Source organism: Perissodus microlepis, chromosome 19 (genome assembly GCF_051167445.1).
Source record: "Perissodus microlepis isolate ML-2025 ecotype Zambia chromosome 19, ASM5116744v1, whole genome shotgun sequence".
Classification (NCBI taxonomy): domain Eukaryota; kingdom Metazoa; phylum Chordata; class Actinopteri; order Cichliformes; family Cichlidae; genus Perissodus; species Perissodus microlepis.
This window is the reverse complement of record NC_140479.1, coordinates 5,347,466-5,361,096: the sequence shown is the minus strand read 5'-3', so window position 1 is coordinate 5,361,096 and position 13,631 is coordinate 5,347,466. Positions and strand designations below refer to the sequence as shown.

At 42.1% G+C, this 13,631-nt stretch overlaps 1 protein-coding gene across 1 annotated transcript in view; it reads left to right on the top strand.

Annotated features, from left to right (window-relative positions):
* The first annotated feature begins 1,942 nt into the window (after positions 1-1,942).
* Positions 1,943-13,631, top strand: part of arhgap5 (Rho GTPase activating protein 5) — a 57,482-nt gene continuing 45,793 nt past the window's right edge. Inside the window, exons 1-3 of the mRNA XM_084913957.1 lie at positions 1,943-2,241; positions 7,018-10,961; positions 13,472-13,625. Of these exons, the coding sequence (XP_084770083.1) occupies positions 7,227-10,961; positions 13,472-13,625 (3,889 nt within the window). The 5' untranslated portion in view covers positions 1,943-2,241; positions 7,018-7,226. The remainder of the gene's footprint in view (positions 2,242-7,017; positions 10,962-13,471; positions 13,626-13,631) is intronic.

Here is a 13,631-nt window from a genome sequence, read left to right as displayed (position 1 = left end):
TGAAAGCCAAATCACAATGAAAACCCCCCTAAAAACTCAGAAAAATAACTATTATATTAGAAAAAATGTGTGGTAGATATTCATCATTTGGTTGTTTTGTACATTTGTAAATGCAAATTTGTCACCCTTCATTAGTACCAAGCACCATGTAATGTCATAGAATAGGTAGAGTAGGTACTCTATGCTACACATCCTTCAAAAACTTCTATTCTAAAGTAAATAAATACAATATGGAAGATATTGATGCCAAATAAATTGATGAGCAGGTTATATAAATAGATAATGTTTATACTGAATGAAAATTACATTGATGTAATCAGTTAACTCAAAATTAAAGTTTGAGTTCTGCATGCAATTTAGCTGCTTTGCTCTCAGTGTCCTGGTATTACTTATGTTGGTTCAAGCAATGGCTGGTTGTTAAAGATTTTGGGGAGTTTACTTTGGTTAAACAATGTAATGTATCTTACAGGGCAGGAAAAAAACAAATCTAAAATCAACACAAAAACTTTATGATTGAGTCTTTGATTCTAGACAGAATGTGGTGATTTTCTGTCACTTCTTCATTGTGCTTTCTTCTGCCAATTCGATAGCCTTTATCCAGCTGTTCTACTATGCTAAGGCTGCCAAAAAGCTTTCATGCTATTGTTCAAGTGGCTATAGCTACTCTTGTGTCTTTCACACTTTTCTTTCAAGTGCTTTAAGTACCATAAACCCACAGTGGTTGACACAGCAAACACAGAAAGCAAAGGACGCATTGCTCACCCCATATCCAGTTAGCCAACTCTGCTTGTCATATAGCATACTGGAGAATTTCTCTTTTTCATCACATAACATACATAAAAAAAACGTGAAAGTCAGATACTGAAATGTAAAAATCTGGAATAAAACAGATGTGACAGGTGAAGTTGAGAAACTCAACATAGAAATAATATAAAACAAAAGAAAAAGATGAAACTTGCAACATAGAAGCAACACAGAACTCAGTGGACAATTTAAAGGCAAAAAATATGAGAAGGATGATAAAAAACAAAAATCAAGATTCAATTTGACATGAAGAGTCAGGTGTGATGCTATTTTATACTTGCCTTTTTATGCTACAAGGAACAAAGGAAAATGAAGCTGATCAGCTTGTTTTACCAGTTGTGTTATTGTGAATTAAGAAAGCAATTGATAAAGCTATCGATAACTTAAGTAAGTGTTAAGTTATCCAAGATCCCATCATTAGTCTGATGCAAATAGCTTCATATTTGCACATTTCTCCTTTCAAAATGAAAGTCTTAAATGTTTTTTTGTTGTTAGTGTAATTATATTTTTCATATGTTGTGTTAAAATCTGAGCATGTTTAACGTTTTATTAAAGCTAAGTTTAGAAATTTAAAGATACTTTTTGTAATCACCCCCTATAGATTTGAACTAAAACATTTACCACCAGGGGGAAGCATTTTACCGGTGGGTGTGTTAAAATATATTTTTGGTTGGTACTGCTGTTCTTATTTCTTTTTAGCCTTGTCACCTTTTCCTCAAGATTAGCCACCAATGTTAACACAAAGGCTAACTGACTAGCTTGGTTGACCCATCTCATGACACAATTTGGTACTAATGATATTATTATGGTATTATAATCTCATTTGATAAAATCCTAAACATTTACATAAATTAATTGTTAACACGAGGTAATGGTGGTCGTTTCTTAAAATTCTGTTCATAATAATATAAAACTGAATGAATTAGCTTTGAACACAAGAATTCCAGTTTCCAATTGGTACCTTTAACTTACTCTGTGCTCTTTTGCATGCCAGTGAAATTGATTTTACACCTCATGTTACATATTATTAATGTGGCATAAGAGAGAGAGAGAGAGTCAGGTGGATCAGTGGAGAGAGCAAGAGAGAGAATGGGAAAGGTAGAGCGACATAGTGTCAGCAGAGGGAGTGGAAGAGAGAGAGAAAGTCGCCATTACTGCCTGGCTGTGCTGCTGAGAGGGGAGGGAGCATACAGAGCCAGGTTTCGGCTTTCAACGCATACCACACTAACAGCACCAAAATACACTAAAATACGGGCTAACCGGGCTTGTAGGACTACAGTGGACTACACCTTCAACTAAAACTGACTTCGGATTTTGGGGAAGTCGCCAGTGACCACGGATTGTGGATTATGAAAAGAGTTTTGATTGCCTTTTAATGTGGGAATGCTTTCTCCTCTTCTCCGTGGTATGTGGATCTGGGAGCGACCATGTTATTAGGTGGGTAGGGGAATGTATTTGGACTGGGATTGGTACTTCATTAGCTAAACTAGCACTCCTTTTTTGTGGGTGAAGGGTGCCCGCACCACTGCGCCATCCCGAGTCAAAAGAACCTGGGATGGGGACGTGAGTCGGGCTTGTTAAATCAGCCAAGGTTGTAATTTTAACAAGTCTTCCCAATGTGAGGCTGTTGCTAACATTAGCCACTAGCTAACTCATCCTCCTGGCATGCTAGGCTAACAGTGTTCGGCTAATGCTAGCTTGTAGGATTGGGAAAGGTGGGTTTTTCCTCTCCTGGAGGAGTATCAGGGCCAAGGCAGGCCGAGCCGGGTATCGCCTTTTCTCTCTAGGGTAGATTCATAACCGCCCTATCAGTTCCCGGGGCTTCCAGCATTAGCCTCGAAGGATTGACGCATTAACTTAATATAAAGGTCTGCTGGTTTTAATTCCAGCATAACTAATTCACGTTAACTCCTCTAACTCACTCTCACTCCTCTTTTCTAGACTACTTTAATGTTTTATGTGATACCCACCCGTTTTCAGTTGGCTTTATAACACTGTTACACATATGTTAAAGCAGAAAATTTGAAGTAATCACGGAGTAGGGAAAAAATCGCAGCTGTCGTCTGAGTTTATAGCCTCCACGCCCGCCTCGCATTAATAGGTCGTTTAATTGTTTTTGAGTGCTTTTGGAAGTTGCTGGATTTTCTGCGTTAATATCCTGCTAACATTAGCTCGAGGGGACGGAGGGCTGAGTGGAGGGTCACATCCAGGAGTGCCGCTGGGCAGATTATTGAATTTTCCCGACATTAGCGAGGGTGTGTTTACACATACACACCCTTAACGTCTCAGCGGTGCTGAAGAGTTGTAACCACATATGTCATTAGGTGCTTTTTAACGCCTTTCCCCCCTTCGGTGCCTCACAATACGCAGGCAGGTCAGTGGGTTTGTCCTGCTGCAGCAGCTCTGCATGCCATTTGCATCGACTCAGGCTGCTGCTTCTCCCTTTGCCCCTTTCCCAAACTCTCATTAAAGGGGTAGTCCGGCTTTTATCCAAGACCCCATCATAATGCTTCCTCCCTTTTTTGCAGACCTCGCTGCAAAAAAACTGCCCTAATGCTGAGTTACAGAGATTTTTTTAAATTTTTAAAAGCATCAGTTATTAGTGGGACCCATTTGTGTTGAAAATGGCAATTAGGTTCTTTGTTGTTTCCACTTAGAATGTGCTACTGTGTCTTTTCAGTGTCCATAAAACCATAAGGGTTCACTAAATGATGTGATGGGGCTCTTATGTCCATCATTGTCATCAGTGTCAGTGTGTTTCAGGCTTTTCTCTTCAGCTTTTTCTCCTAAATGGCCTTTTTGGAGAAAAGCTAACGATCCGGTTATTAACAGTGGTCTGAAAAGTCGAATAAATCCTAGTCTTTCCTTAGAAGATATCAAAATAATATATGTATTGTGTCATAGTGTGAAACCTGTAGGGATTTGGTAGAAAGAATGGTAAAGTGGAGTTCCCGTCTTTATCATTTTAACATTTCTTTTTCTGTTAGAATTGATATTCATGGATAGGCAAGTCTGGAAGGGTTTGCAGTTTTGTCTGCATTGCTCCCAGGAAAAAAGGGATATTGGTATTGGCATTATGCTAATATACTGGCAAATATTCATAGCTAGCATTGGCTTCTACAGACTGCATAAAGGCACTGGCACTGACAAGCCCTGCAAGTGATGACGGGGGTGATTGTGTCAGTTGGCCTATAAACTGTTGTTCTTACATCATTCATACCCACAGGGAGGGGGAAGTCAGATGAGTGACGCCCAGGTTCAGGTCTGTACCTGACTTTGGAAGAGGGTGACACAGTTTTTAAAAAATGAGCGTCTTGCAAGGAAGGCACTGTACGGGAAACACCACTGCATACTCTGACACTTGAAGTCAAATTTTTAGATTTTGATCAGTGTCACAGTGACGAGTTTCCTTTTGATACTGATTATTTCTGGATGTGGTAGATCTTTTGTAGCATTCTGCGGTGGACGTTATGCGCCTAATAAATTGGTGCTTTATATCAACTGTAGTTCTTCTGATGATGGCAGATGATGAATGGTTTTAAAAAGTTATAATTCAGAAATTTGAAATTCAGAAATTCTGGGAGTTAGACTGTAGCAGTCCTTAGGCCTTAGTGTGGAGGACAAGATTCAATACTTGGGGGAGTCAGTTCCTCCTCTTTTAGGAAGTGGTTTCTGTTTTGCTTTTGAGTTCTGATTCTTCACTTCTTTTGGGAGGAGAGCTGTCTGTACCCAGGTCAGTAGAAACTAGTTGTGCCTCATTTTAAATGATTGGCACACCCTTCTCTGGTATAGCACCACAGACTTAGGATGGAATAATAATACTAAATAAATAAAGCAATAAAAAGTTTAATTCTACTGACAAATTCCAGCCAGTGTAGCTTTAAAAGGTTTATCATCATTGGCAGTGTGTTCCGCTGTGTTTCAGGGCTTAACAGCATTTAGTCATCTCTAAAACCAGCTTGCCAAGTGATACCTTAATCTCCCCCCCCTGCAGCCTCACAGTGAATGGACTAATCATGATGCACAAGGCTACTTTGAGCTATTAGTGCAGCATAAATGCAGTTTAGGCTCTAGTGTTGGCTGTTTGCAATAATAAAACCATCACCCGCCCCTTCTGGTTGTCTTCAGTGTGAAGCTAATTGCCCATCACTGCCACTGTTTCTCATGTGTGGCACTTATTCATTCATATTGACCTTGTGGATTGATAACTTTGATATCATCTGAAATTAATGCAAAGCAGATGCTGGAATTTGGGTGACAGATCTCAAACACTGAGGTCTGGATAGATATCGTGCCAGGAATGTAGCATTGCAGTGATTAATTTTCAAAACCACGCGAGTAGATTTTGCAGTTTGTAACTGATTGTTTAAGTTAGTAACCAGGTGAAGATTCCATATGTATTCCTGGGTGGAGTGTCATCAGTCAGTAGATGGCCTTAGTTTGATGTTTATTGTCATTTCTATATTTAGGCTTGTTTTGGCTGCTGGGGAGACAAACTGGATTTAGTCTATGATCAGTCAATTAATGTGGCACTAAAAGTAGGATCAGCAATAAGTCAGTTAGAAAGACAGGAAAAAAAATACATAGAATAATTATAATTTCTGCCTTCAAAATATCTATAAGCTCGTATATACTTCTATCTGACTGCTACTACAGTCAGGTGTGGCACAGTAGCATGTTGTAGCATATAGTACATAGGTTTGTAAACCTGACAGACTAGCTGGGTGGTTTTGAGATATAAAGATCATGCAGTTTAAAGCACATTTTCTATCATTAAGCCAGTTTCTTCCAGTTTATGCTTAAGTTTGGTTTGTAAGTTAGGTTTGGTTTGTAGTCTATCCAAAAAGGATTCTTGGAAGGTGAGCCTTTTAAAATCTTTTTTGTCATTTGACATGAGCCAGTTTACAGCCATGTCCCCTCCTTATTTTTAAACCAAGTCCTTTTTTTAATGTCTTTGTTTCTGCTGAGCCCTGTGTACACTCCCATCCCACAGGTGACATCATCACCTTGGTCTCTGTGGAGAGTCAGGGGAAACCTCGTCATTTCATGTCAGCAAACCAGATTTCTGCTCTGGTGCAGTTTCTCAGGCTCAGCATGCCGTCGTTCTGCATGTAGAAATTCCAGCACACGCAGGCAGATTCACTGACTGATTGCAACTGTTCTGTAAAAACAACAGTGACTCTAATTGTCTCTGCAGCTATCACTTATCAGCCTCGAGTTAGGTCATGGAAGGTTTCAGCTGTATTTGACCGTGTTAATTTAGATAATATTTACAGAAAGATTGCCCGGTCAATCACATGTAGGCATTTTCTGTTTATTCAATCAGGAATTGCTGATTATCCTGATTGTCGACAGTGAAATGTTTAGTTTCACTTGCTTGTTAATGCTGCTAGTCAAATAGTCAACAGTTATAATCAGGATTAATAGTCAGAACCGGAATATCAGGCAAAATCTATTATGACAACAGCAAGCAAAGTAATCAGGATTATACATTTACTCTTAATTATGCAAGGCTGGTTTGTGCTGGTAATGGTAACAAATCTGAGAACTGATTTATTTTCTGTTTCTTTCTCAGAGTAAAGTAAATCATTTCTAGGTCAGTGGCTATCAAAGGGCTGGAGTTGCATGCCATTTTTATTCTGCCTCGGCACAAATTGGTTGAAAGCACTTATTTTTCTCAGCAACGGGAAGAGTGACATTGCTGAGCCCTCCGTGACTGTACTACTCTCCCTCTCTTATATAAATGTTGCTGTCACACTTTGGTTGTTGTCTTCCTAGAATGCCATTTTGATATTGCAGTTTTGATGACAAAGTTTTCCCTTTTTCACTTTCAAAATTGTTGTAGGCCTTTGCATCACATTTTTACATGATAAACCTATTGTAGTGGGGTTTTTAAACCAGTGTAGTTTATTATTTACACATAAAAGGGCTGACTAAAACCTCATCAAACCCACGAGTGAGCTTTCTTTCCCTATTCATATATGATAAAGTGTATTTTACCTCATTTTTTGTTAACACAATCTAATTTTAGATGAACATGTATGATTTTCTTTTATTGCTTCACAATTTACATGTCCATGTGTGTTCCAGAGCATGATGTAGACAAAAAGAAGCTGATTATATTTTTTATAGTAAGTACAACAGAAGGCTGAAAATGTGGATTTGTTTGATTTGCTTGTATCTTCTCCTAATTTTGAATTCCATATCTTGCAGGCAGGTGATGAAAGGAGCCGTGGGCTGCTCTATCCCAGCTTGAATAAGATCCAGGATAGAAACCGAGATATATATGGAGAAGAGCATTCACTGGAACCAGGGAAAATGAAAATGAATGCATCTCTGTATCACTGACAAGCAGACCTGGGATGATATCATGACCTTTTCTTCCTGAGAGTAACTAGTTTAGCAATGAGTGGGGGGATATAATGGCCAAGAACAAGGATGCACGCCCCCCAACATTCGCCGTCAGCGTGGTTGGCCTCTCGGGGACGGAGAAAGAGAAGGGAAATTGTGGCGTGGGGAAGTCCTGCCTATGCAACCGATATGTGCGTCCAGATGCAGACAACTACTACTCGGAGCACACCTCAGTGCTCAGCACGATAGACTTTGGTGGTCGTGTAGTTAACAACGACCACTTCTTGTACTGGGGAGAGGTGTCGCATCGAGGGGATGAGGGATTGGACTATAAAATCCAAATCATTGAACAAACGGAGTTCATCGATGACCAGACGTTTCTTCCGCATCGGAGTACGAACTTGCAGCCATACACAAAGCGGGCAGCAGCAACCAAGCTCCAGTCAGCAGAGAAGCTTATGTACATCTGCACAGACCAGCTGGGCTTGGAGCAGGACTTTGATCAGAAGCAAATGCCTGATGGGAAGCTAAACATCGATGCCTTTGTGTTGTGCATTGATGTTAGTAAGGGTTGCAACAGGAAGTTTGATGACCAAATGAAATTTGTCAATAGCCTTTACTCTCAAATTGTCAAGTCAAAGAAGCCTATTGTTGTTGCTGCCACAAAATGTGATGAGTGTGTAGATCAGTACCTGAGGGACCTGCAGGGCTTTGTTGCCAGTAAGAAGAACCTGATGCTAATTGAAACGTCAGCACGCTCCAATGTCAACATAGAGCTTTGCTTCAACGCCCTAATCCAGCAGCTGGATAAAACAAGAGGGAAGCCAAAAACTGTGCCATACCTGGAGGCCTATAAAATCCAACGTCAGCTTGTTGCCTCAGCAACAGATAGATTTGAGAAATTGATGGTACACTCAGTTAGAGATTATCACATCACTTGGAAAACTGTGATGAATAATCTAAAGGGGCAGTCTGACTATCATGAGTTCATTACCTTGGAGGGCACCAAGAAGGCCCGCAACATGTTCACAAAGCACATTGCACAACTGAAACAGGAGCACATTAAGAGGAGAAGGGAGGAGTACCTGACGACGCTACCGAAAACCCTTAACAACATCCTCAATAACCTGGACGAGATTGAACACCTTTCATGGCCCGAGGCACAGAGTGTGATCCGGAACAGGTCTGATTTCCAGTACTGGTTTGTGATACTGGAAAATACACCGTGGGACGAGACGGACCATATTGATAACAGTGACCGTAGGATACCCTTTGACCTTCTTGATACACCGGACGGTGAGAGAATTTACCATAATCACGTCCAGCACCTTCTGTCTGAGAAGAGGAGGGGGGAAATGAAAGAGAGGTTCAAGAAGACATTGGAGAGGGTTCATTTTATCACTCCAGGGCAGCCTTGGGAGGAAGTCATGTGCTTTGTCATGGAGGATGAGGCCTACAAGTACATCACGGAATCAGATAGGAGGGATGTTTACTGTAGGCACCAGCAGGAAATAGTTGAAAGGGCTAAAGAGGATTTTCAGGAAATGCTTTTCGAGCACGCCGAGTTATTCTATGACTTGGACCTGAATGCAACCCCCAGCTGTGACAAGATGAGTGAAATTCACAGTGTGCTGAATGAGGAGCCCAGATACAGAGCACTGCAGAAACTTGCCCCAGATAGAGAGTCGCTCCTCCTCAAACACATTGGGTTTGTTTATCATCCCACTAAGGAGACATGCCTGAGCGGGCAGAACTGTGTGGATCTGAAAGTGGAGCAAGTTTTAGCAAACAGGCTGGTACAGCTCGACCACGGACGCTCTAATCTTTACTATAACAGTGCCAACATCGATAAAATAAACCTCTGCCTCCTGGGAAAGGAGGGTCTCTCACAGGACCTAGCCAATGAGATCCGAGCTCAGTCTACAGACGATGAGTACACTCTAGATGGTAAAATCTATGAACTGGAGCTTCTTCCTGTGGACGTCAACTCCACTTTGCTCTTCAGCCACACATGGGTCACCACTTTTAAGCCACACGGCTGCTTTTGTGTGTTCAACTCAATAGAGTCGCTTAACTGTATTGGCGATTGCATAGGCAGGATAAGGGCGGAGATAGCACAGAGTCGGCGAGATAGATTTGCTCAGCCGCTCCCTTTTATTCTCATCCTGGCAAATCAGAGAGACAGTGTTTGTAAAAACATACCCATCTTGAGGCACCAGGGTCAGCAGCTGGCAAACAAATTGCAGTGCACCTTTGTCGACATCCCCTCCGGAGCCTTTCCTCGCAAATTCACTGAGTTCCAAATTAAGCAGGGTCTCAGAGCAGTGCTGGAGGGGCTAAAGCATAGCTTTGAGGTCTTGGCCCCACTGCCATGTATCAAAGACATGTCAGAGATGGACCTTAGAATAGTCATGTGCGCCATGTGCTGGGATCCCTTCAGCGTTGACCTCATCCTCTCGCCGTTTCTAGACTCGCATTGCTGTAGCGCTGGACAGCCTGGTCAAAGCAACACACTGATATTGGATAAGATCATAGGGGACAGCAGGAGGAGGATCCAGGTCACCGTCCTCTCCTACCACTCTGCCATTGGTGTTCGTAAAGATGAACTAGTGCATGGCTACATTTTGGTCTACTCTGCCAAACGCAAAGCTTCCATGGCGACCCTGCGAGCCTTCCTGGCAGAAGTCCAGGATGTAATCCCTGTGCAGATGGTGGCAATCACAGACAGCCAGGCGGATTTCTTTGAGAATGATGCCATCAAGGAGTTGATGACCGAGGGGGAGCACATTGCCACAGAGATTGCTGCCAAGTTTACGGCCCTCTACTCGCTGTCCCAGTATCATCGACAGACTGAGGTTTTCACCCCTTTTTTCAATGAAGTGCTAGAGAAGAAGCCTAACATTGAGAGCTCCTTCCTGTTTGAAAGCTCGTCACGTGAGTGCACCACAGGAGCCAGTGAGGATGTCTTCCCCACCTCTCCCCATAGCCACTCCCCAGCTTACAACACTTACTACCCAGAGTCCGACGATGATAATGAGGCCCCCCCACCTTATAGTCCAATAGGCGATGATGTTCAGCTTCTCCCCACACCCAGTGAGCGGGCTAAATACAGGATCGACCTCGAGGGCAATGAGTACCCAGTCCATAGCACACCTGTCGGAGACCATGAACGCAACCACAAAGTGCCTCCACCCGTCCGGCCCAAACCAGTGCTCCCCAGGCCTAATGTTAAAAAGCTGGACCCCAACCTGCTCAAAACCATTGAGGCTGGTATGCGAAGTAATAGAAGAATGCCACGTGCCCCAGTGATGCACACTGAAGATGTGGAGCCATCAGACAACTATGCAGACCCTGTGGACACCCTGCTCAGACCCAGGGGCTTCCACAATGACGACATATATGCTGTGCCTGAAGATGCACACAACCGCCTGATCAAAATAAAGAACTCTTTTGGTGGGTTACACATTCTCCACGGAGGAGGAGAGGAAGAGAATGGGTTTGATCGGAAATCCCAGGCTGCAAGGCGGCCATCAAAATATAAAGATCGCTCAAAAATCCTTTTCAGCAAGACGAAAGCCTACCAAAGACGATTCCACTCGGACAGTGATGGAGAGGAGACTGGCCCGGCCACTCAGAAAAAGAAAAACAGAAGAGCCCATCGAGGCAGTGAGGAGGACCCGCTGCTCTCTCCCGTCGACCCTTGGAAGGGTGGGATTGATAATCCTGCAATCACCTCCGACCCAGAGCAGGAGGACAAGAAGCTGAAAAAGAAGAAGACGCCCAAGACGCCAAAAGAATCCAAGAAGGTGAGACTTGTCTGTCATGATAGATTGACTTTTGAAGAATCACATTTATTTTGTTTCTTTTTTTTAGGAAATAAGATGCTTTGAAAATGCTTTACAGAACAGGGAGGTCAAACAAAAGATTTTTTTTCTGTCTGAGAATGAGTGAAATTGCACTTTATTGCACTGAATATGGGAGAGAGTGAGAGACTGATAGAGTGCATGGGTAAATGAGCACAGAAAAGACTGCATATAGTAGGGGGTGAGCAGATGTGTGTGGGTGTGAGTGAATTTTGTTGGCCTGAGACTCATCTGGAGAACAAACTAATTTGATAATTTATTGATTGGCCCCATTGCTAAAGTAGTTTATGAGCCTCCACACCTTGCAGGCCCTAGACAAGCAATAAAGGTGCTTGATAAAAGACACACTGTTAAAGACAGTTGGTGTCTGCATAATTTCAGAGCAAAGACTGTGTCTTTGACAGCTCTTTAAAGGCTTGCCTGAAACTTCTGACGACATCCAGACATGGTGTGTTCCCTAGAACCAAGAAGAAAATGCTTTGTGCACATTATTACTGTTAGAGCAACATTTTATTGTGGTGAAAAGCTGAAAATTTTAAAATCACGCAAGCACAAATCAAACAGCCGTGTTTAAAATGAAGTTAAAAGCATGCATTAGTATGCAATGCATGCTCACGCCCACACATGAACATACTTCAGTATATAAATTCCTAGTGAATTACTTACAGGTATAGTGCTATTTGTGATATATTACAGACGGGAAATGGAGGTACTGTTAATGTCATTTTGTGTTCCAAAGTAAATTTTAGGTGATCAGAGTGGATACTTAATAAATATTCTGCAGACATGTTTGAGAACTGTTAAAACAAACATTGTCATTTAAAAAAATTCTTAGCAGGGACATCTGCTTTTGATTGAAGATGTTTGTAGTCTTGAAAAGAAGGCAACTGGACTTGTTTAGGGTTTTTTTGGAAGATGTTTCGCCTCTCTTCCCAAGGGACTTCTACATTTTTAGAACATCTAATGGAGAGTTCCAATAAACCCCTAGTGGGGGCTGTCCTCCTCAAGTTAAACAGCATAGTGTATGTGGTGCAGTGCAGTGAGGAGTGCTCAGACAACTACATATGAGAGACCAAACAGCCACTCCACAAACAGATAGCACATCATAGGAGAGCCACCTCAACAGAACAGCTGTACACGTCTGCTTAAAGGAGAAAGAACACACTTTTGTGTTCACTTTTTGAATAGAGAAAACAGATGGTTTGAAAGAGGAGCAAAGGTGGAAATCTACACCTACTTTTAGCGACCATCACTGAACAGAGGTGGTGGCTTGCGACAGTAGCTATCAATCATCTACAGTGCAGTCCTGTGATGCCTTCCCCTGTGTTGCAACCCCCATTCACACCTTGCCTCAGGTGACCTCAGTGACTCACTTGATGGTGCGGTAGGGCAATGTCTCACAGTGGTTTCACCTGTTGGCTGATAACTTGAATGACCCACACTTTTTTATTACACCTTGGAAACAAAAACGTCTTGAAACATCTTCAAAAAAACCTAAAGAAGTTGAGGGTTTTTTTCAAGCTCTCAAGACTATTTGCACAGACAAAACACATAAAAATGCTTCAGAGCAAGTCAGCAACCATGGAAGCACAGATCAGATAATAAAGTGCAAATCAGTAGAGGAAGAGCCACCGGCGCTACATGGGCATCATAAAAGGGAATTGTTGGAATATTCAAACCATCTTAAATAGTCAGAGAGGAGAGCGAAAGCCAGACCAGGAAGTACAAAACGGAAGGTGTTTAGTCACCGTTCTGGCCAATTAGAGTGAATCTCGAACTGCTGTAGGCATGACAACACTTTGAAGAGCAGAAGAGTGTGGGAAATCAAAGCTAACGTTGCACCTTGTTACACATCCCAGCTTCAGTCTGAATGACTTGTTTTGTCTCTTCTTTTTATCTTTGGTGTTCCTTGTCTTCTTCTACATGCTGTCTCCCACTCGAATGCCCTTCATCCCACTAATTTTCTTTCTGATCTATTCCCCGATTACCCTCCTCCTCCTCCACCTTTTCTCCTGTGATAATGTTCTGCCTCCTCTTCACCCTCTCTCCTCCTCCATCTTTGTTGTCCCTGGTGTCTATTTCTCAATTGCCCCTTCATTCCTTTACTGTTTTTTTTATGTCATTTTCCCGGTTTTGTTCCTACTGTTCCTACTGTTTTTCCATTTTGTTTTTCCACCCCTTGTCTTCAATCTCTTTTTTAAATCTTTTGTTCACTTCTCCATTTTTCATTTTCCTCTCTGCTTCCTCTTTTCCTTCCTCTTTTCTTCTATTGAATTCCTCCTCTTTTCTCAACTTGCTCTTATTTATTATCCTCTCTTCTCCCCCATCATTCCTTCCTCACCCACTACTATTTTTTCTATTTATTTATTTTATTTTGCATTCAATTATCTTCATGCACCCTGTGATCTTTGCCATCTCATCTCTGTTTTTCATTCTTTTATTTGCTATCTTAGCCAAAATCCTCCAAGCCCCCCAAACCGCTGTACCCACCCACTCGAAGAACCTGGGATAGCAACTACTTTGGCGTTCCCTTGCAGAACCTAGTAACCCTGGATCGCCCCATCCCACTTTTCATCGAGAAATGTGTCGACTACATAGAGCGCACAGGTGAGT